Source organism: Aspergillus piperis (assembly GCF_003184755.1).
Source record: "Aspergillus piperis CBS 112811 unplaced genomic scaffold BO85scaffold_1, whole genome shotgun sequence".
NCBI classification, from domain to species: domain Eukaryota; kingdom Fungi; phylum Ascomycota; class Eurotiomycetes; order Eurotiales; family Aspergillaceae; genus Aspergillus; species Aspergillus piperis.
In genome coordinates, this window is record NW_020291591.1 from 1,980,587 (window position 1) to 1,999,793 (window position 19,207).

Below are 19,207 nucleotides of genomic sequence, written 5' to 3' on the forward strand. Positions count from 1 at the left end.
GACCACACAACCATTGTCCGAACTATACCCATCTAAACTGACTTGTGCATCCATGAATCTCATTAACCCCGATGATACCATCCAAGCCTAGTGAAACCATCCTTCCCACCCATAACGCAATCGGCGATATCTCCAGATCCTAGCACCCTCCTAACGCCGAAAGCCGATCTATACACCACACCCGGCTGAACATAAATATCGATATCTGCCACTTACAAACATATACTACAAACCACTAATCATATTGCAAATAAACAGAAAGATACACATTCATACTACCATGCCCCAGCGAATCCACTCCACCGGCTCCCTTGATGCTTTCAACCCCATCCTAGTCACACCCGTCATCGGCACCGAATTCCCCAAAGACAGCTGCAACATTGTCGACGACATTCTCAATGCCCCCAATGCTGAGCAGCGTATTCGTGACCTTGCCGTCCTCGGTAAATCTCATTCCATCCCATCCCACCTACCCACCCACCCATCTAACAAGACATCGGTATAAATAGTCGCAGAAAGAGGCGTCGTCTTCTTCCGCGCCCAGCACAACCTAACCAACGACCTCCAAAAACAGCTCATCCTCCAAATGGGCCACCTCACCACTCGACCCGCCACCCACGGCCTACACATCCACCCCGTAACCAACGACTCGCGGGAATTCGGCGACCCCGACCCCGAAATCAGCACGATCAACTCCGAAGGACGGAAGAAACTCTACAAGGGATCGGATTATACCCGTATGGCGGCGGTCTGGCATAGTGATATTGCGTTTGAGAAGGCACCGGCGGATTTCTCCAGTCTTAGGTTGACGCAGTTGCCTGTTACCGGGGGTGATACGTTGTGGGCTTCCGGGTATGAGGTTTATGATCGGATAAGTAAGCCCTATAGGGGGTTCTTGGAGGGGTTGAGTGCTACCCATGTTGGGGAGGGGTTTAAGAGGATGGGGGTTAAGGTCTATGAGGGGGAGAGGGGCGCGCCGGTTAATGTGGGGGATGAGTTGGAGGCCGTGCATCCGGTATGACCTTTTTCGTTGATTGCTGGGGTATGAGAGGGTCGCTGATTGTTGGGATAGGTTGTTAGGACGAATCCGATTACGGGGTGGAAGTCGGTCTTCCCGATTGGTATGGTTATGTCGTTAGTGGGTGTGAGGGTGAAAATGATGTGTGCTAATATTGAATAGGGGCCTTTCCGAGCAAGATTAATGAGTTGAATCGGAGGGAGAGTGCGAATATGCTGCAGTACTTTCATGATCTGATTACCTACGGTCATGATCTGCAGGTGCGGTTCAAGTGGAATGAGCCGAATGATATTGGTATGTTGTATACTCCTTGGACTCATGCAGATACTGACGATATAGCCATCTGGGATAATCGCAGCGTGTTCCATACGGCCACTGGTGATCACGAGGGTTTTGGGCCTAGAAGTGGCAATCGCGCAGTCGGTGTGGGTGAGGTGCCTTACTTTGATCCTGAGAGTAAGTCGAGGAGGGAGGATCTGGGGATTGAAGATACGCTGTCTCCGGCTCATTTGTAGTTATTTTCATTACTATGTCGGGATTGGGTATCTTTTAGTTACTATCTACTCCGGAGTAAACCAGTTTAGCCCATCAGACATGTCCATGCTTAACAGGTCGTTTGACCATATCTCCGGGAACATTTCGCTGAATGTATGCCAGATGTCGGGTGTGTCTCCTGCTGCAGATCCCTGCCCATATGGATCGTGTCCAGTTAACCCTCCCATAGGGGGCAACGGATACTGAAAGTCGAGCCATCCTGCTGAGAAATGAGAATTCCCAGTCGTCACGTCGGTCTGTGCGCTCACACTCTCAGAATGTGGTGTGGGAATAACGTCCTCGGTATGGGAATCACTTAGCATAGGATCGGCCTTGGCCGCATCATTGACAGATTCCATCACGCGGTTGATGATCATCTCCAGCCCGTCTCGGTACTTCTTCAGACTAGGATTTCTCTCCGCCATAACGAATAGCGCAGAAGAACAGGCTCTCAGATCATTTGACACGGCTACTGTCCACAGTTGAGGGGCTCGGAAGAGGCAAAGGCTATCTCGTTAGTTCTGGTTCTATTGTATTGGAAGAAAAGGAACTGCTCACCAGATAGTCAATCCAGCCATATACAGCGAGTTAACTAGGAGAAAGGAGTACCCAGATGAATCGCGCTGTCGCAGCCGCTTGAAACACTGACACATCTGCCCTGACGCGTACAAGCATTTTTCAATCAGGGGATCCCCCCGCGGTAAGACTCCCACGAACCGCTGAATGAGCATCCGAATGGCGTTGTTCCAGTGCATATGGACAAAATCGTCTTCTTCTGGTGCCATTGCCGGCAGCGATATTTCGAATTCCTCCAACGCAGCAAGCAGCGGAGTTGTCTCCGGGACTAGCGTTGCGATGTTCTTATCAGTCCGATAAACCCGGGTATGAATCTGTGACATGATGCGTTGCAACTGCGCTAAAGCAATAAATCTCCGAAGCTTCCTTCCACGCGCCGGCTCACGCGGAGCCACTGAGCCCTGCAAAGCCTGCTCAACCAGCTCGTCGCTGGTACACGAATCATCCAGATCCGCTGGAGCATGGACATCAATATCCTCCTCGGGAACACTGAACGGCCGTCCCAAAGACCAGGCCACATATCGCTCAACCAGGTAGACAGACCAGAACAATCGCCGGCGCATCTGCCCTTCATACGGTCGCATCTTCTGATACTGAGATTCGCGGTGTAACCCTAGATCAATACAGATGCGCATGGCTAGACCTATCAGATACCATACTCTCGTGGCAGACGATGTTCGCATGTGATAGAGGACGAGTAACATGAGTGCTTCGATGTTCATGTAGGACTGCGATTCCCCGAGGACAGATTCCAGCTGTAGTGCCATGGCTACAAACGCGCTCGGGGGCGTGGAGTCGTAGGTCTCGGTCATCTGTAGAATAGCTGCGCCAATGGCGTATACCATGAACAGTTTGAACCGTGCAGCCTCGCTCATCTGATCTGACGGGGACTTTCGTACGGTCGCATGCAATTGCATCAGTTCCGCACGATCAAGAAACGGGAGACGGGTATGCATGTCTTTGAAATAGGCATTCAGGAGGCGCAGACCAACAGCCTCGCTCGGTAATGCGGTGCTGGCTGCGGTTCTCTCGCAATCCGGCGGAGGTTGGTGGTGACTGCCATTGATGGGAATGGACCTCAGCCAGACGGCGTTTTGCACCAGACGGCCCAGATCTTCTGCGATGGACATTCCTGACGAGGGTCCTAGGTAAGCCAGGTTGTCGCTCCCCTCCTGGCTCATTGCCATCATTGAGACCACTCCAGCTCGGGAGTCATGGGGTTGTAGTTTTGCGCCCGTTGACAGCGGTTCTGCTGGCGCCTCTTCATCCGGGGGAATCTGTTCCAGTGCAGCGGATAATTGCGCTTCGAGCACTTCGATTCGGCGCACCAAAGCCCCCTTGGACATGGCATGGTGCCAGGAGGGAACGGACTCGGATCGCAGACAGGGCTGTTTGGCGGATTCACAGCCGGTACAGGTCGGATAACCGACGCATCGCTGCTTGCGTCGGTGGCAGCGTTTACATGACTTGGGGATACGTTTGCGAATTCTTCCTTCAGCGCTCATGACGGGAGGTGAAGGTTGCAGTTCAAAAATTGGACACGGGGAACAAGGGAGGATTAGCCATCCCTGGTGTTTCCCCGCATCTTGAAATGATAGATTCCTCTGCCGAGGCGCCAATTCAAGTAGTTCCCGGGCTGGGCGTGGCGGTGATGAGGCGATGGTTCCGCCGACGCACGCCATCGCATTGGTGACGGTTTACTGGCCAACCATATCGAAGCATTTAACACGGTCGGAGAGGTTACCGACAGGCAGTCAACCTGAGGTTAGAGATTGAGACTGAATATATCCGCGGATAGCAGATCAATGTAGTAGCAAACTCTTCATCACAACTCACAATTTTGGGATTAATATATTCGCCAGAGAAAATCCAAATAGATGATACTGGGTTCAGCTCTAGATAAATACCTATACTTGTTTTCCATTAAAAGAAAATAGGGCAGTCGCAGGCCACACGTGCATCAATGTGTCAGGTTGGGGTCAAATCTGTTGTCAACATGTATGCAAAGCTTCGGCCAATATCCCATCCAAGGCAAGATGGCCGAGTGGTCTAAGGCGCTGCACTCAAGTGAATTTCGCTTGTCCAACTCAGTTGGATGTATTGCAGTCTCGAAAGAGGCGTGGGTTCGAGTCCCACTCTTGTCATATCTTTTTTCCCATTTAAATTTTTTGTTGTGGTCGCTCGGGAAGATAATGCATTGTTTTGAAGGCGAATGAATAAAAACAGTCACAACAACAATGCCTTTGAGATAAGTTCGCATCTCCCTCTCTTCCACAAGTATTATCCCGATTTGTCTGTCCCTCCCGTGGCAGCCCTTATCGGGATGACTGTGTCACGGTGTATCTGTCCAGTGTACTACACAGCCAACTCCCCACATCAAGAATCGATCACAATACCATCAAGATTATAATAGTGACCATATTTACAACAAGAGTCCAGTACGCCTTGAATCCAACTGTCAACTTGACTGAGTGGATCACTGGCCAGCTTCGAGATCCGGGGGGAAGTGGGCCGCCCGACCCAGACTTGCCGTCTCACTCAGCTCCAACTACATCAGCTACTTCCCCCCCGCCTTCATCATCATCGGCTTATTTCCTCCTTCCATAAACATCGCCGTTACTGTAGTTTATAATAATGTCGACCGCGAAGTTCAGAGTCACCGAGCACATCATCCCCGCGTGTTATGTTCGGGAGTATGCGGGCAGTACCGTGGACCAAGAAGATGTCCTGCATCTCCACATCAAGCAATACACGCCTCGCCATCTACCCGATCCCGTCCCGGCTGATGCTGTCACCATCATAGCAGTTCATGCTGTGGGCTTCCCCAAGGTGAATAGTGGCATTTGAAGCCATCGGATAAGAGTACGCTAATCAGGAATAGGAGCTTTACGAGCCACTCTGGGACGAGCTTCTCGCACGGTCCGCTCATTCCAACTTTCACATTCGCGGTATCTGGATAGCGGACGTTGCCAACATGGGCATGAGTGGAGTAATCAACGAAGATAAACTTAGCATGGACTGTGCGTGACTGGCCCTGCTTCGCCCAGATTCCATAACACCCCCGCTAAAATGGTCATCTTCTAGGCTCATGGATGGACCATCCCCGCGACCTTCTCCTGATGATCAACCACTTCCGCGACCAGATGCCCCGACCGCTAGTAGGGGTGGGCCACAGCTTTGGAGGTACCATCATGTGCGTCTCCACTCACTACCCTAGATGGATGGTTGCTGACCCCTGTGAAGTACGAATCTGGCACTGATGCACCCTCGTCTACTAACCTCAGTCATCCTCTTCGACCCGGTAATTCAACGATTGCCGCCCAAGATGGGCTTTGGCGCTGATCCGCCCGGTCCTGTCAACTTTGCCTTGTGGCGTGATGACGTCTGGCTAAATAGGGCCGCTGCTGCTGCAGGCTACAAGAAAGTGTTCAAGAAATGGGATCCCCGTTGTCTCAAACTAATGGTACAGTATGGGTTCCGGGACCTGCCCACGGCCCTGCATCCCGACCTGCCCGACAATGTAGACGCTGCCGACCCGCCTGTCACGCTGACCACGACCAAGTATCATGATGTGCTGGGCCAAATCCGGGAACGCTTCCACGCTGGAATGACAGATGGCCAGGTTCAGTTGGATCGCTCAACCCATGCGGATGTGGACCCCTCTGTGGCTGTTCTTCCGGTGTATCGGCCCGAACCACCCAGTACATTCCACAAGTTGCCATCATTACGACCGTCGGCCCTCTTCCTGCTTGGCGAAGTGAGTTATTTGAATCTCAAGGATCTTCGGGAAGGAATCAAGAGCTGTGGTCAAGGGGTTGGGGGCAGCGGGGGAAAAGACAAGGTCAAGGAAGTTACTCTACCCAAACAAGGCCACTTCTTCGCCTTTGAGGTGGTGGGAGAGACAGCCGGCCATTGTGCCAGCTGGTTAGATGAGGTTATGCGCGGATACCGCGACACTGAGCGGGAGTGGAAGGAAAAGAAACAGAAGATGGCTAAACGCGATCATTTGGTGCTGAATGAAGAATGGCGCAGGGTGATCAAGTCTCCCAGTTCATTCCGCGCAGCCAAGTCACGGAAAAGCAAACTATGAGATCTTAGTAGTTGCCTCACTCTGACACCTGGCTTTCGACTAAAGTAATAATACCATAGTGCTTTTTTCGGAATTATTCAAGGAGAATCCAAACTTCAGCAGATCCTGTGATTATATCCAGCTTTGGGTCTAAAGACCTCTTCAGTAAATCGAGTACTATTGCACAAGAAAGAAGTGCAAAAGACGGAAGAAATTCTCCGTAGAGAAACCTAGACACATAGTAGACAGTGACAAAAAGTCCGGAGTATACCATCCTGAGATCACACCAAGAATCTAGGATAACGCGACGGTCTTCTGTTGTGAACCTTAGTCAATCATCGGTATAAAAACATGATAGTAGATGTGTCATGATATGAGCTGTCATACACCGGTTGTGGAAACTGTCTTGTGCGAATGTAACATCGGGGGAAGTTAATTGAGACGACGTGACCTCAGCGTGGGACACTTATTCAAACCGTCATGAGAGTGATGTTGACGAAATGCTAGTGTAATGCCGGCTGCATTCAAAATGATATATGGGGGTTTTTAGAATGTTGTATGTCACTCAATACATGTAGTGACTGCAAGTGGGGTTGCCATTGATTGGTGTTATGGATGCATATATGGGATGGATATTGAAAGAAGAATCTTCCACTGCTGAAAGACTTAATGCTATAGAACCGACCGTCAACGCTGTTCCCTCGGACAGGTCCTACCAATATGATCTAAATCCGTTGTACAACCATCTCATACATACACACTAAGCAGTAGACTGAGTAGAAAAAGGCAGAATGTCGCTCCCGTCAATTCCCAGCCATATTGTTCTGAGGTAGCAAGGTTACGTAGATCCTGCTTTCTCAAGATATTTACACCGGATCAGATCGAACACAGCTGTCATTCCATCCCCCCCAACGCGCTGTAACTACAACTACAACTTATGTACTCCCTATCGTACACCAATTACATACATACCCCAACAACTACAGCACCCTCCCAGAACTGATTAAAGGACCTCCCTCGGCAAAAACAACGGCATCGAATCCTCCCACATCGAATTCGTCATCAACTTCTTATTCCCCCCATCCTTATCCATAATCATGATCTGCCCATACGGCTGAAACGTATCATCATACAAGGCACACTCAAAGCGGAACCCATACATTCCCGTCGACCACATAATCCTCCCATCCTGCGACCACACCGCATGTGCATCGTTAGCACCACTACTCGTCAACACGCGTAGATCCGTCCCGTCCGGTCGAATGGTGCACACATCATAGTTGTACGTGCTGGTCTTGCGCGTGAACAGGATGAGCTCTCCATCCGGGGAGAACTGGGGTAGATTATCCCATTCAGTCGTCAGCACAGTTGTGTTGCGTGTCTCGAGGTCCAGCACCCGCAACCCGATCTCGCTGGCGTTACCGTATGTCGCGGTGTCGGCTCCCCATACCCGATACACTACTTTCTTGCCGTCCGGTGAGAAGCTCGGGAATCCATTGTTCAGGGCCCCGTCCTCGGTGATGGCGTAGCTGCTATTCACGAGTACCTCCGAGTAGCTCCCGTTGGCGGTAGCACGCACGATCCATCCGCCGGAGGCTTCTCGGGTCTCGAACCAGAATCCCACGCCGAAGACGAGCCACTCGCCGCATGGGGACCAGCTGGGCTGGTAGGCGCTCAGACCTGTGGTTTCGTTGTCGCTGACGAAGTCTGCCGTGCTGGGGTCGTAGACAAGTTGCAGGTCAGCGCCGGTCGTGTTCAGCGTCACGATGGACGAGTTTCCCAGCTGCTTCTGGGTGATGGCGATGCGCTCTTGGTGCGAGATCTGAGGGAAGACGTCCGTGAACCGGTAGTCCCAGTCGCTGTCCCAGCTGTACAGCTTCTTGTATCCCGCGCGGATGCTCCAGGTGGTCTTTTCGTAGACTACTTGTTTGCCGTCGGGAGACCACGCTGGGGACCGAAGGGTCGCTGAGGTCGTGTTGACGTACAGTCCTGCGGTGGTGTAGAAGCCCTCGCTGGTGCCGCCCTTGAGGGTGTAGGCGATGGTGCCGTTCCTATCTAGGTACTGCGGGAATTGCTTGACGCCCGAGCCGGCGACTTCAACACGCACATCGGTGCCGGTGGCGAAATCGACCGACATGATGGTTGAGTTGGCCGTGGTGATGGTTTCCGGACGGTGGGCATTGTAGGTATCTTCCCGGGTCATTTCGTAGTAGACGATGCGTTTACCGTCGGCGGACCACTTGGGAGATCCCAGCGAGTAGTATGGCTTGGAGATGATCTGGCGGAAGTCGGAGCCGTTGGGACGGATGGCGTAAAGGGAGAGCTCTTGTGTCGTCTCCCAGCCTGTGCGGCCGAGGAAGGTCGGCTCGCCGTGTCCGTCCCATTGGGTGTTGCGGTCCGAAGAGAAGGCGATCCATTCGCCATCGGGGGACCAGGCAGGGCGGAGATAGCTCTCCATGAGGGAGGAGTTGGCGGCAGTGCTGGGAGTGTTGGTGAGGTTCCACTGCGCGCCGGTCTGCAGGTCGAGGACCCAGATGTTTGCCTTCATGTTGTTGGCGGTGGAGACGTAGGCTGCCAGACGGCCGTTGGGAGAGATCACGACGGAGTCTTCCACTGCTGGGGTGGCGACCAGCTCCTGTAGATCAGAGCCATTGGCCCGCACCCGGTAGATGTCAGAGTTACCGTCGCCGTTGCGCTCGCTGGTGAAAGTAATCCATTCTCCGTCTGGAGAGAAGGAGGCGTGGTACTCGAAGACGGGGTGGGAGAGGAGTGGACGCTCATTGCTGCCGTCTGTGTTGGCAATGTATAGTTCAGAGGTCCCAGGCGCAATGCGGTTCATCATGAACACGCCCTTCTTGCCGACGATAGCGGTAGTAGAGGAGGTAGGAACAGTTGAGGGGCTGCTCTTGGATGCCACCAACCCTCGGGACATGCGAGCGTGTGCCTTCACCATGTCATCAACGTCCATATTCGCAGTGTGTGCGAAGGGACAGCCTCCAAGGGCCGGGACGGCGGCAACGCCAAGAAGGGGGAGGAGGGAGTAGCGCATGGTTGCGGAGGACTGCCCGATACTCTAAGACTTGAACTGATCCTCAACTGAGTGACGCCTGAGCAGAGCATTGACGAGCGAGAAGACGGTGGTATTTATGCATTCCGACCTGCAGCCAAAATCGCGCTTGCCCCGCGTCTGATGGAGAATCTGCTGAACTTTGCTAAGCGTGGAGCCCTGTTCTGTGACATCCACTTGCGCGTCCCTTTCATTTAGGGACTGAGGATGATGCCGGCTAAATCATGTACCCGGTGGATATTGAGATAGTCAGGGTAATGTGGAACATGTGCATTCCGTGCACAATCCTGCTTCATACCCTAGCGAGTCCTGCGCGGACTGGATACGGTGCAGCCAAACACGTTGTATCTGTTCGCCTCTGCCTGGCAACAGACTGATAGGATTCGACCGGAGCGGATAGTATGCTGGGGCAACATGGTATTGCTTCGCTATACATCTGCTGGAACTCCGGATCAGCTGCCGGCTTCCAGCTCTGTGGGGCATGATGTGGATGTTATACACGGCCGGATGTTGGCGGACACCCGGATTACCAGATAAGTGCTGTACATCCATCTGCAAGAGTCCAATGATTCGGGGCATGAATAATGACGCGGACGGAGAGTTCTCTCCGATGTCCGTTGTCCGACGACAATCTGCACCAAATGAAATGAAATAGCATTGTGTTCGCATCTAGTGGAGCAAAAATTCAGGGCTGAACCCACAGCCCAGAGGGGCAATTCTACTAGTGACCCTTGTTTTTGGCCATAGTTCAAGTAGAGGAACAGCATCAATATTTCGTTGATAGAGCCGAGCAGATATCGTGATTCCTGCGACGGTGGGTTCGAGACGTTATGAATAAGGTATGACCATATATTCATATCACCCTTTTCTGTTGTGCCCTCTTGGAGCAGAAACGTCGTACTCGATGGACAAGAATACGACAGACATAATGTGAAGGGTGCAGGAGTTCTTGGCGCGCAGAACTCAGGAGGGATAAGATCTGCAGTACCTGTCGGAGCAGATCAATTTGGATGTCCCCGATGTCCGACTTCTCCACTGTCAGAGTCATGTCCACGACCTTATTGCTCCGATGTCATTCGATGCCGACGAAAATCTATTCTGCTAGAGACCATATCATGACGACGACCAAGCGAGGAGTCCACTTTTGCTCTCGGAAGTTGTCAGTTGTGATTTTCGCCACATGTGCATGTTCGGTACCGAGGGTAATCTAATCTGATAACCAGAATCTGATAAAGGGGTTTGCGAAATTGGCACTAGTTTGTGAGATTGATCAAGGAGTCAGGTTTTCCTAGCTCCAGCGCACAATCATGGGAGAAGAGTATAAATCAGCACTCACATGTAGACAGATCTGGCACATACCTCCAATAGAGGTTGAATGGATGCAAATAAAAACAGACAACACTTTTCCGTCTTACGTTAAATAGTCAGCAGTCGGTAAGGGGGACTAAACGGCGGGCATGAGTATATAAGCGGGTAATTAGAGTGGCATTAGCCTCTCTAGCTCTGTTCAGTAGCAGAAACTATACGTGGGGAACTTTTGCATCCAACCATTCTCTATCTGTACAAATCTCTAAGCACTTCGCCTTCCCATGGCCTTCACCTCGCTATTTGTTAAAGAGTTGGTCACCACCTCTATCGATGTCCGCTTCATAATAGCCATGCTCAGTTGTGGCCACAGCTTGGACTCGCTGTCCCTCGAATTGATCGGGCGGTCTTCCAGATCGAGCCTGGTATCGAACAGGGTATCTCCCCAGACCGGCCGTGCGCTCTTCTTGGCGGTCAAGGTATGCAGCGGGAAAGAGCGGGATCTCGACCGGGAGTATTCCTTGTTCCAGAATCCCGGACGAAGGAGAGGCCGTACAGAGGGTGCGGCTGCAGCGATGACTCCAATAGAGGATTCTAGGCTGTATAGTGGTTAGCATTACGAAGTGTTTGTGGTAAGGAGCTCGCTTACAATGCACACATGTAGAGATTCACGTAGTCCCCTAGTCCCATGTTAGAATTATTATGACAAGAGTTGGATCGAAAGGTTATTCACGTACATGTAGGATCCGATGACTCGGTCAAGGTGGAAACGTACATTGTTCGCGCAAGTGCAAACCCCGCACTCCTATTATACGAAGTCAGCATACCGTCCGGCCCAAGCATAGAATAGACTCACGCAAACCCCAGTGCCATGAGCCCGCATATGGCTGCCTTCACTTTGATCGGGATTTTAACCTTCCATAGAAACACGATGGGTAGGATGGATAGCACAATGTCTGTTCCTGCGGCGATTGCTACATTTACGGAGTTAGCCGGTAATCCAAAGGAATATCAGAGGGTTTCTTACTTCCTTGCGCAATGGCCGCCCCATTAATTGCCGAACTAGGCCAACAGGTTCCATCCACTCGTTTGTCCCATGTCCGCGCGACCGGATCACATTGAGGGAGGACGATAGCGGCATCAAGAAGGCTCGTGATCGTATTGAAGGCAATGAAGCACCAGAAGAATATCTTCCACACCTTGGCTGTAAGACTAGGCGCATTCTCAGCTTATGTGCAGTTGAGTTACTCTGGGATAAGACGTACAACAGCCTCATCAAGAGAAGGCTAATGGAGATCTTCAAGAAGATGGTCGAGAACAGCAGCGGAAAGAGACACATCCGCATGAGCTTTATACAGTAGACGGCATGATCGACATCGAGGGTGTCATAATGGCGCCCCAGTCCGTACGGGACTGCAGCGAGGATCAAGGCCATAGCGATGAGGGTGGTCAACTAAGGCATAGGATATCAGTGAAAGCGTTGAACAGTCCTGCCAGCGCAGCCCTTACCGTCGCGAGGAGGTTGAACCAGTCATCCCAGGACAGTGTCCTCATGACAAACTTCCGAACGTACAGCCGCAGCAGGGTGAGTACCACAGCAATGACCGTGGTCACAATGGTCGGGACTACGACGACTGATGCCTGAGAGGCATTGTCGTCAACCGCCCGTATCCAGGGCAACATGATGCATCTGACCGAGCCGCACCGCTGAGTAGAAGAAGAAACAATTCAACGCAATCATCCGTATTCTGTGAAGGGACCGACGAGTACCCGGGGTAGGCTCCAGCAAAAGACTTTGTACCCCGGGACAGACCAGGGATAAAAAATCTCTGATCCTGGCAGGTGTGCGTAAGGCCATCAGGGGATAGCCAGCTAAGTCAACCTAATCGGCCTGTCTATGCCCGGAAGGGAAAGGGATCGTGGATCTCAGTCTGTCCAGACCAAGGTCGAAGGAAGTTATGCGCATGAACCTGGTCCGTGGGTGCAGCCGGACACGCCCGAGATCTCTTGATGTCTTGTTTGGTGTGGATTGGAAGTGTGCCAATGAGTATGGAGGAGGGCGGGATGGTTTCCAGCTGGCACAGTCATTCATCTATTGATGCTCCACGGAGGACTCCACACACGCGACCTGTCGTGTGCTCCTGGTCCCTGACTTGAAGTAGCTTTCGGGAAGTTGATATGGGGTGCTGTGAAGCTCCTCATTTTTGCGATAACCTTCGTTGGTAGGCTATATTGTAGCACATAGATGGCGATCCCAGTGACTAGAGTGTGCAATGTGTGAAATTGGAATAGAGGGTTAAGCATTAAGACCGGGGATGTGTGGGGGAGCTGAACGGACTGAACTGGAGTCAATTCAACTCGAACACGGGAAGAGATGCAGGCACGGGCCCGGAGATATCGCGGGGAAACCGGCCGACACAAAAGAATAGGGCATCTGCCAGGCACGAGAAGGCTCCATGCCTCGATACTACTACTAGTAGTCTGGATCAACGGCCGTCAGACTTTATTTCCAATTGGTTAATGACAGCCCTCCAATCAATTGCTTTGTCGTCAAAAATCACGCATCATGAATCCGTCGGAAACAAAGCAAGGAGTCATCATTTGGGGCTGGCTGATCGGGGATGACCGCGACACGTCGATTTCCCCTCAATCTAAGCAGGCCACTAGTTGTCTTAGTCTATTCTTGGTGACATTGGCTGGATCCCTTGACATGGGATCACGCCACTCACAGTCCATCCAGATGGGACATCCCTGCCTACTTCGCTTCCTGAACGCTTTGTTCGTGGTGATCCAAATTATTAATGGCCATCCTTTCAGGGGCACCGCGGCTCACTTCCCTGTCGTCGCCGCATTGATAACCATCTATTTCTAATCCTCCCTTGGATGCCCCGTGCCTCTCCCACTACCCATGTCAGACCAGATTCGGACCTGAACGAGGAACTGGGAGTGGGAGGAACCATACCCCGAACGCGACAGACAGAAAAAGAAAGAGAGTGGGGAGTGCGAGCCGAGGTTTAGTCTAGTTGAGGGCACTATTTTCTTATCCCCGCCCGAACCAAAGTTGCTGCCCATCAACTCATTATGGGCCCACTCCGACCGTTTACCGTCACCATCATCGGTGGAGGCATCGGTGGCCTCGTTCTCGCGGTCGGTCTGCTACGACGTCAGGTTCCGGTTCAAATCTATGAGGCAGCTGCTGCCTTTGCAGAGATCGGGCTAGGGCTATCCATTGGTCCGGCGGCTCACCGGGCTATGCCCCTCATCGACCCAGAGATTCGAGCCATCTACGACGCTCTTGTCACAACCCACGCGGATAGCCCCGGCTATGAACAATACAAACAAACGTGGTTTGAACTCGTTTGGGCCACGGGCGACCATGAAGGCGAAACTCTAATGAACCTAAAGGCCTTGCCGTCGGGACAGACGACGCTGAGACGTGCGGACTTCCTCGCCGCCCTCGTGGCTCTGGTCCCTCCTGAAATTGTTCATTTTGGCAAACGGTTGAACCAACTGACGGAAACAACAGACGGGGTCCGGCTACAATTTGAAGATGGTACAATCGCCATGGCCGATGTGGTGGTAGGATGTGATGGGATAAAATCCAAGGTCAAGGAATCAATGCTACCCGAGGAGTCTGCTGCCAAACAGCCTCGGTATAGTGGCATGTATGCCTACCGGGCTGTCTTCGACATGGATGAGATGGTGACGGCCGTCGGTGATCAACGCGCCCGCGTATCCACCATGTATCTCGGCAAAGGCGCCTATGCCATCTCCTACCCCATCATGCGTGCCAAAAAGGTGAACTTTGGTCTCTACATCCTGAGTGAGACCTGGGATCATGAGGCATGGGTTCGGCCAGCAAGTAAAGAACATATGCGACGAGATGTCCAGGGTATGGGTAGATATGTACAGGCTCTCGTTGAGGTACGTTGATGATATTCTTCGAGGATATGGACGCTAACTGCTACCAGCGCATGCCTGACCCTTCGCAATGGGCCCTCTTTGAGCATCCCCATTTGTCAACGTACACTAAATCTCGCGTGGCCATCTTAGGTGATGCGGCTCATGCCTCTACGCCACATCAAGGTGCGGGTGCCGGTCAGGCTATCGAGGATGCCCACGTCCTGGCAGAGCTCTTGAGCGACCCGCGAGTAAACAGCGTAGACAACGTCGTGGAGGCGTTCAGAGCTTATGATCAAGTCCGTCGACCACGAAGTCAGCATGTGGTCACTACGAGTAAGGAGAATGCGTATCTACTGTGCTTGTGTTTGGATGGTGTGGGGGATAATGAGGTAAAACTACGAGAGACATTCCAGCAACGACTGCGATGGCTTTGGGACCTGGATATACAGGAGCAGGCTGAACAAGCAAGGAGGAAGATGTTTAGCGAGTGTAAACTTTAGTGATCTGGATCTTGATACCCAATGACCATTAGCCAGTACCGTATTTGTCAATTTTCATTTCCTTCCTATATTTCGGCTCATTAAGAATACAATTCAAAGTGTCCCTATCCTCAAATCAATATCGGAGGTCATTAGTTACACCGCAGCAAGCTGTGGTAGCATTGCAATTGTGTGAGGTCTGTGCTTGCACATTATAATCTGTTCCACCTGCCTTGGCCTGAGGATGATAAATCGAGGAAAGGGAATTATTGGGATGATACAAAACACGTATGGGCAACTTTGGCATAGGGCAGAGTGCATTCATCGATGTATGGATAAACATTATCGCATTCATGAGGATACCAATGATGATACTGACAGAATGAGGTTCAACTACGGACCGATAACCATCCACCTGGTCCTACCTCCTTTTGAACAGTCGTCGAATAGCATCCACCAGCTCCGTCCGACCACGATACATGCGGTCCGGAGAGGGGGAGTTTCCAGACTCTTTCGCAATAATCCCTCCCGGCAGGAAACTCCGAGTCATCTCTACAAACGGACCGACCGAAGCTTCAGGTAAGAATTGGCCGAAAAATGCAGGCAAATCTCCCTTTTCGACAGGTTTGAGTTCGACTGCATGTCCGGCCACGTCGTGAAATGCTTCCTGTACGTCTTTTGCGGTGTACTCTCGTGGCCCGTGAACCTCGACGATATATGGACTCTTGGGGTGATCCATGGCCATTATATATGTGGCACATGCCTTTCCGATATCGGCAACGGAAACCTAGTAAATAACAGGTTCAGCTGATAATCCTATAGTTATTCAATGCACATGACCGTTAGGTTAGTCTCACCATGGGAATTTCATAATCTAGCGGAGTGATGACCGACGATAGATGTGGATGTTTTGACTGGACGGTTTCCATGGCTGGCGCCCAGTTTTCCATGAAGTAGGCACATCGCATGAAGACCACCTCGGGCACAACGTCCTTGAGAATCTCTTCCGCAATGTGATTCGTCATGATTTCTCCCTATGTGAGTTTATAAATCTCTGTTCGTATAAACTACGATGTGGAGGCAGGCGCACAGTTCCCTCTGGTTGTTCGGCCCCCATGCTAGAAAGGAGCACCAAGCGTTTCACCGTCCCGGCCTTCTGGATCGCTGCGCGAGTATTTTCCGAGGCCTGGCGGGCCCACTGCATCATGTCGGTGCCATCATAGCGCGGCGGTGTGATGGCAAAGACGGTATCAGCATTTCCTAGGTCTAGGCTGGCTGCATTGCTGAGATCACCTGCGACCGCGTGGAAGCTACCATGTGCGACGAACTCAGCGGGGGCTTTGGCAGGATCGCGGTAGATGGCGTGCACGTGGACTGGAGCAGTTAACTGGTCTGCTTCCAGAAGAGCCCGGATGGTCTCTTGAGCTGATTTGGGTGAGGCGGGAAGAACAGCGACAAGCATTTTGTCGGAAGTAGCTACGTGCTCTGTAGCAGCTGAGCTGTATGGGGATAGTGGTGCGTTGTTCGGTGCTTCATGAGATTGACGGCGTCAGTCGAAGTGGAGATTGAGTCGGGAGCGGGGAAAAGGTGTTCCTTGGTTGCCCCCAAACTCTCTTCTTGAACTTATACTTTCAGGGCCATCGATCAGGCCTTGTAGATATTGGAGTTGGAGTTTTTAGGAACTGTTGAGGCTGGATATCGTGGAGTGCCAACGTTTGGACTCTCAAACGGCGAACATTAGGGGTGCCACACCATGGCGCTATTCTAGTGCAAGGCAGGGGTGCTATACAAACAAAGAAACACACGGCCAGCTACTTTAGATTTAAATGATCGCCTCTATACTAGTGCCGCTCATTGGTGGGTTCGACTAGGGGTTCCATCCATTTCGTTGAGCGACAACGAATGAGCGGGTCACTTGGTGCCCGTCTCATGCTGGAGATGCACGCCTAAGCGGACGGTAAGTACCAGTCAGTCTCAGCCTCGCATCTACACTTATTTCACTGACTGATATATTTAAGTACGTAGATAATGTCTTCCATAGCAGCCATTCCTCCAGTCTGTCCTTCTCACCCCTGCCAGCGGTCGTGACTGTGTGGAGATTCACTGACTCGAGAGGTGCCTTCACTATTTGTCTTCCTAGTAGTTGTAGAGCCCACCTACGCCTATAAGAAGGGCTCTGATCTGGAGTCTTTCTTTTTCAAGATTATCAAGCCATCAGAACAGTCGAAACGAACCAGCATTATCACAACATGGAGACTCCATTGACCCAGCTGGGTGTCTTTGGCACCTTGGCCGGGGTGCTGCTGGCTTTTAAAACTCGCTCGGGCGAAATCGAGAAACACCTGTTGAGGTTGTTTGGCATCTTCACTCTTGCTCACATTGCCCTGGTTACCCTGGCTCCAGCCTTGTTACCCACCACCTCAAGCACATCTGATATCGTCCTTCGAGTATTGTTCCTGGATGGCGCGCTGTTCACAGGCCTGTTCGGGAATATGCTCGTGTACCGCCTCTTCTCCCACCGACTGCGCAACGTGCCGGGCCCGATCGCAGCCCGTGTTTCACGCCACTACGCCGCCTACCATACTGTCAAAGATGCGCAGATGCACTATACTATTCAGCGTCTGCACCGGCAGTATGGTGATGTCGTTCGCATTGGTATCCTAGACCCCCCTCAACCCTATTTCAAGCCCTCCCAACTGACACTCTTAATAGGTCCCCGCGAGGTTTCCGTTTGTCGCGCCTCGGCCATTCAAGCCATCTATGGCCCTCCTAGCCGATGTATTAAAGGACCCTGGTACGATCAGGTCACTCATGAGAACGACAAGAAGGCATTGTTTGCCATCCGCGACCTCAAGGTGCACAGCAAGCGGCGTCGACAGTGGGATCAAGCAGCTAAAGGTGCGATTCTGACCAAACTTCTTCCTTCCGATCGCGGTACCACCAGACCACTGACAGAAGTGTGTGGCACCAGGTATCCAATACTATCATAAATCCGTGCAGGAACAAAGCAAAATCCTGATAGAGAAGATTCGGGAGCACCAAGGGCGGCCCATGGACGTTACTAACTGGATCAACTGTTACGCATTCGATGTCATGGGACACGTTGTCCTGGGAGCGGAGCTGGGGATGCTGAAGACCGGCAAGAGGATCCCCGAGCTGCAAATTATCGACGAGGGCCAGCGATACATTGCAGTGGCCGGCACTATGCCGTGGATCCCGCCACTTTTGATGGGGATTCCCGGTCTGTCCGCGACCCTCAATCCGTTCCGGCATCGCTGTCATGAAATGTTTGATGCGAGGCGTGCGGTATATCTTCCATCCGCTTCTGTAGAAATGTCTCTGTCTGGCTGTGCTAATGTATCTCTAGTCTAGAGCCAAGTCGAGTGAGCCTAGAGACATCATTAGCTGGTTGATCCAAGGCCAGGAGAATGGTGATCCTGGCGCGCCACCCACGGATCAAGCAATCAAGGATGATGCCTGGTTCATCATGTCGGCTGGCAGGTAAGGTTGGCCCCGAGGAGCCCCAAGCTTGGTAAATCCTAGACGAATAGAAATATGCTGACAAAAGATGATCGGATATTCTAGCGACACGACGGCATCTGCGTTGATCAATACGATCTATTACCTCGCGACGCATCCGGGCGCGCAGGTCCAGCTCCAGCACGAGATCGATGAGAGAGTGCCCGAGGGAATAGAGGACTTGTCATATGAAAAGGTGAAGGATCTCCCATACCTGACAGCGGTGATCAACGAGACACTGCGGTTGAAGCCATCGGTGCTGGATGGTCTGGTGCGCGTCACTCCGCCGCAGGGACTGCAGGTGGACAAGGATCTCCACCTACCCGGGGATGTGATAGTGTCAGTGCCGACCTTTACCATCCAACGGGATGAGCGCTATTGGGAGGATGCCAACCAGTTCCGACCTGAACGATGGGCGTCGATTAACAATGTGGCCGACGTGCCGTTCATTCCCTTTTCACGAGGTGAGTCTGTCAACTCAGATCTTCAGTGAATTCGTTGACTAATATGTGTCTCTGCATAGGCTCGTATGACTGCGTAGGCAAGAGCATTGCCTGGATGGAGATGCGCATGGCTCTGGCGATGCTTGTGGGAGAATATCACATCCAGCTGGCCGATGAGGAGCAGCGGGCCTTTGATGGCAAGGAATTGGATAACTTCGCCATGTCTCTACCGGCCTTGTGGGCCACCTTCCGACTCCGTCGGTCCTCCTCTTAGTCCATCACTCGGTAGTTGTT

General features: G+C 52.0%; 8 protein-coding genes and 1 non-coding gene across 9 annotated transcripts; 5 read left to right on the plus strand and 4 right to left on the minus strand.

The window, feature by feature from the left end:
* Positions 1 to 280: 280 nt before the first annotated feature.
* On the plus strand, positions 281 to 1,533 carry BO85DRAFT_361805 (TauD/TfdA dioxygenase family protein; the record flags this gene model as incomplete). Its single annotated transcript, XM_025655600.1, has 5 exons — positions 281 to 436; positions 575 to 1,015; positions 1,073 to 1,121; positions 1,181 to 1,312; positions 1,358 to 1,533. The coding sequence occupies 5 exons, from the start codon at positions 281 to 283 to the stop codon at positions 1,531 to 1,533; spliced, it is 954 nt and encodes a 317-aa protein (XP_025521119.1).
* BO85DRAFT_465117 (Zn(II)2Cys6 transcription factor) lies at positions 1,523 to 3,810 on the minus strand (the record flags this gene model as incomplete). The annotated part of the gene is made up of 4 exons (XM_025662034.1): positions 1,523 to 2,059; positions 2,111 to 3,008; positions 3,117 to 3,628; positions 3,806 to 3,810. The coding sequence occupies 4 exons, from the start codon at positions 3,808 to 3,810 to the stop codon at positions 1,579 to 1,581; spliced, it is 1,896 nt and encodes a 631-aa protein (XP_025521120.1). The 3' UTR covers positions 1,523 to 1,578.
* Positions 3,811 to 4,158: 348 nt separating this feature from the next.
* BO85DRAFT_t5 lies at positions 4,159 to 4,272 on the plus strand. Its single transcript has one exon. It is a non-coding gene; the product is annotated as a tRNA-Leu (tRNA).
* A 276-nt stretch (positions 4,273 to 4,548) lies between these two features.
* BO85DRAFT_515740 (alpha/beta hydrolase) lies at positions 4,549 to 6,328 on the plus strand. Its single transcript, XM_025664802.1, has 4 exons — positions 4,549 to 4,957; positions 5,010 to 5,148; positions 5,213 to 5,321; positions 5,372 to 6,328. Exons 1-4 carry the CDS (start codon positions 4,763 to 4,765, stop codon positions 6,216 to 6,218), a joined length of 1,290 nt encoding a protein of 429 aa, XP_025521121.1. The 5' UTR covers positions 4,549 to 4,762; the 3' UTR covers positions 6,219 to 6,328.
* An 872-nt stretch (positions 6,329 to 7,200) lies between these two features.
* On the minus strand, positions 7,201 to 9,246 carry BO85DRAFT_494954 (TolB family protein; the record flags this gene model as incomplete). Its single annotated transcript, XM_025663890.1, has 2 exons — positions 7,201 to 7,753; positions 7,811 to 9,246. The coding sequence occupies 2 exons, from the start codon at positions 9,244 to 9,246 to the stop codon at positions 7,201 to 7,203; spliced, it is 1,989 nt and encodes a 662-aa protein (XP_025521122.1).
* Positions 9,247 to 10,834: 1,588 nt separating this feature from the next.
* On the minus strand, positions 10,835 to 12,252 carry BO85DRAFT_359286 (uncharacterized protein; the record flags this gene model as incomplete). The annotated part of the gene is made up of 7 exons (XM_025655503.1): positions 10,835 to 11,168; positions 11,219 to 11,249; positions 11,307 to 11,374; positions 11,426 to 11,543; positions 11,597 to 11,781; positions 11,835 to 12,022; positions 12,079 to 12,252. 7 exons carry the CDS (start codon positions 12,250 to 12,252, stop codon positions 10,835 to 10,837), a joined length of 1,098 nt encoding a protein of 365 aa, XP_025521123.1.
* Positions 12,253 to 13,243: 991 nt separating this feature from the next.
* Positions 13,244 to 15,023, plus strand: BO85DRAFT_444516 (putative salicylate hydroxylase). The gene is made up of 2 exons (XM_025659029.1): positions 13,244 to 14,493; positions 14,541 to 15,023. The coding sequence occupies exons 1-2, from the start codon at positions 13,651 to 13,653 to the stop codon at positions 14,970 to 14,972; spliced, it is 1,275 nt and encodes a 424-aa protein (XP_025521124.1). The 5' UTR covers positions 13,244 to 13,650; the 3' UTR covers positions 14,973 to 15,023.
* Positions 15,024 to 15,372: 349 nt separating this feature from the next.
* Positions 15,373 to 16,413, minus strand: BO85DRAFT_433745 (NAD(P)-binding protein; the record flags this gene model as incomplete). The annotated part of the gene is made up of 3 exons (XM_025658433.1): positions 15,373 to 15,738; positions 15,809 to 15,985; positions 16,042 to 16,413. The coding sequence occupies 3 exons, from the start codon at positions 16,411 to 16,413 to the stop codon at positions 15,373 to 15,375; spliced, it is 915 nt and encodes a 304-aa protein (XP_025521125.1).
* A 787-nt stretch (positions 16,414 to 17,200) lies between these two features.
* BO85DRAFT_360588 (cytochrome P450) lies at positions 17,201 to 19,187 on the plus strand (the record flags this gene model as incomplete). The annotated part of the gene is made up of 6 exons (XM_025655558.1): positions 17,201 to 17,606; positions 17,664 to 17,849; positions 17,923 to 18,257; positions 18,319 to 18,452; positions 18,537 to 18,934; positions 18,994 to 19,187. The coding sequence occupies 6 exons, from the start codon at positions 17,201 to 17,203 to the stop codon at positions 19,185 to 19,187; spliced, it is 1,653 nt and encodes a 550-aa protein (XP_025521126.1).
* Positions 19,188 to 19,207: the final 20 nt, after the last annotated feature.

What these genes read in the sequence shown, in the direction of transcription:
- BO85DRAFT_444516 (XM_025659029.1), top strand. Translation starts at nt 13,651, where the DNA reads ATGGGCCCACTCCGACCGTTTACCGTCACCATCATCGGTGGAGGCATC. An exon ending in ATGTACAGGCTCTCGTTGAG is followed by an intron (nt 14,494 to 14,540) that starts GTACGTTGATGA and finishes AACTGCTACCAG; the next exon opens with CGCATGCCTGACCCTTCGCA.
- BO85DRAFT_515740 (XM_025664802.1), top strand. Translation starts at nt 4,763, where the DNA reads ATGTCGACCGCGAAGTTCAGAGTCACCGAGCACATCATCCCCGCGTGT. An exon ending in ATGCTGTGGGCTTCCCCAAG is followed by an intron (nt 4,958 to 5,009) that starts GTGAATAGTGGC and finishes AATCAGGAATAG; the next exon opens with GAGCTTTACGAGCCACTCTG. An exon ending in AGATAAACTTAGCATGGACT is followed by an intron (nt 5,149 to 5,212) that starts GTGCGTGACTGG and finishes GTCATCTTCTAG; the next exon opens with GCTCATGGATGGACCATCCC.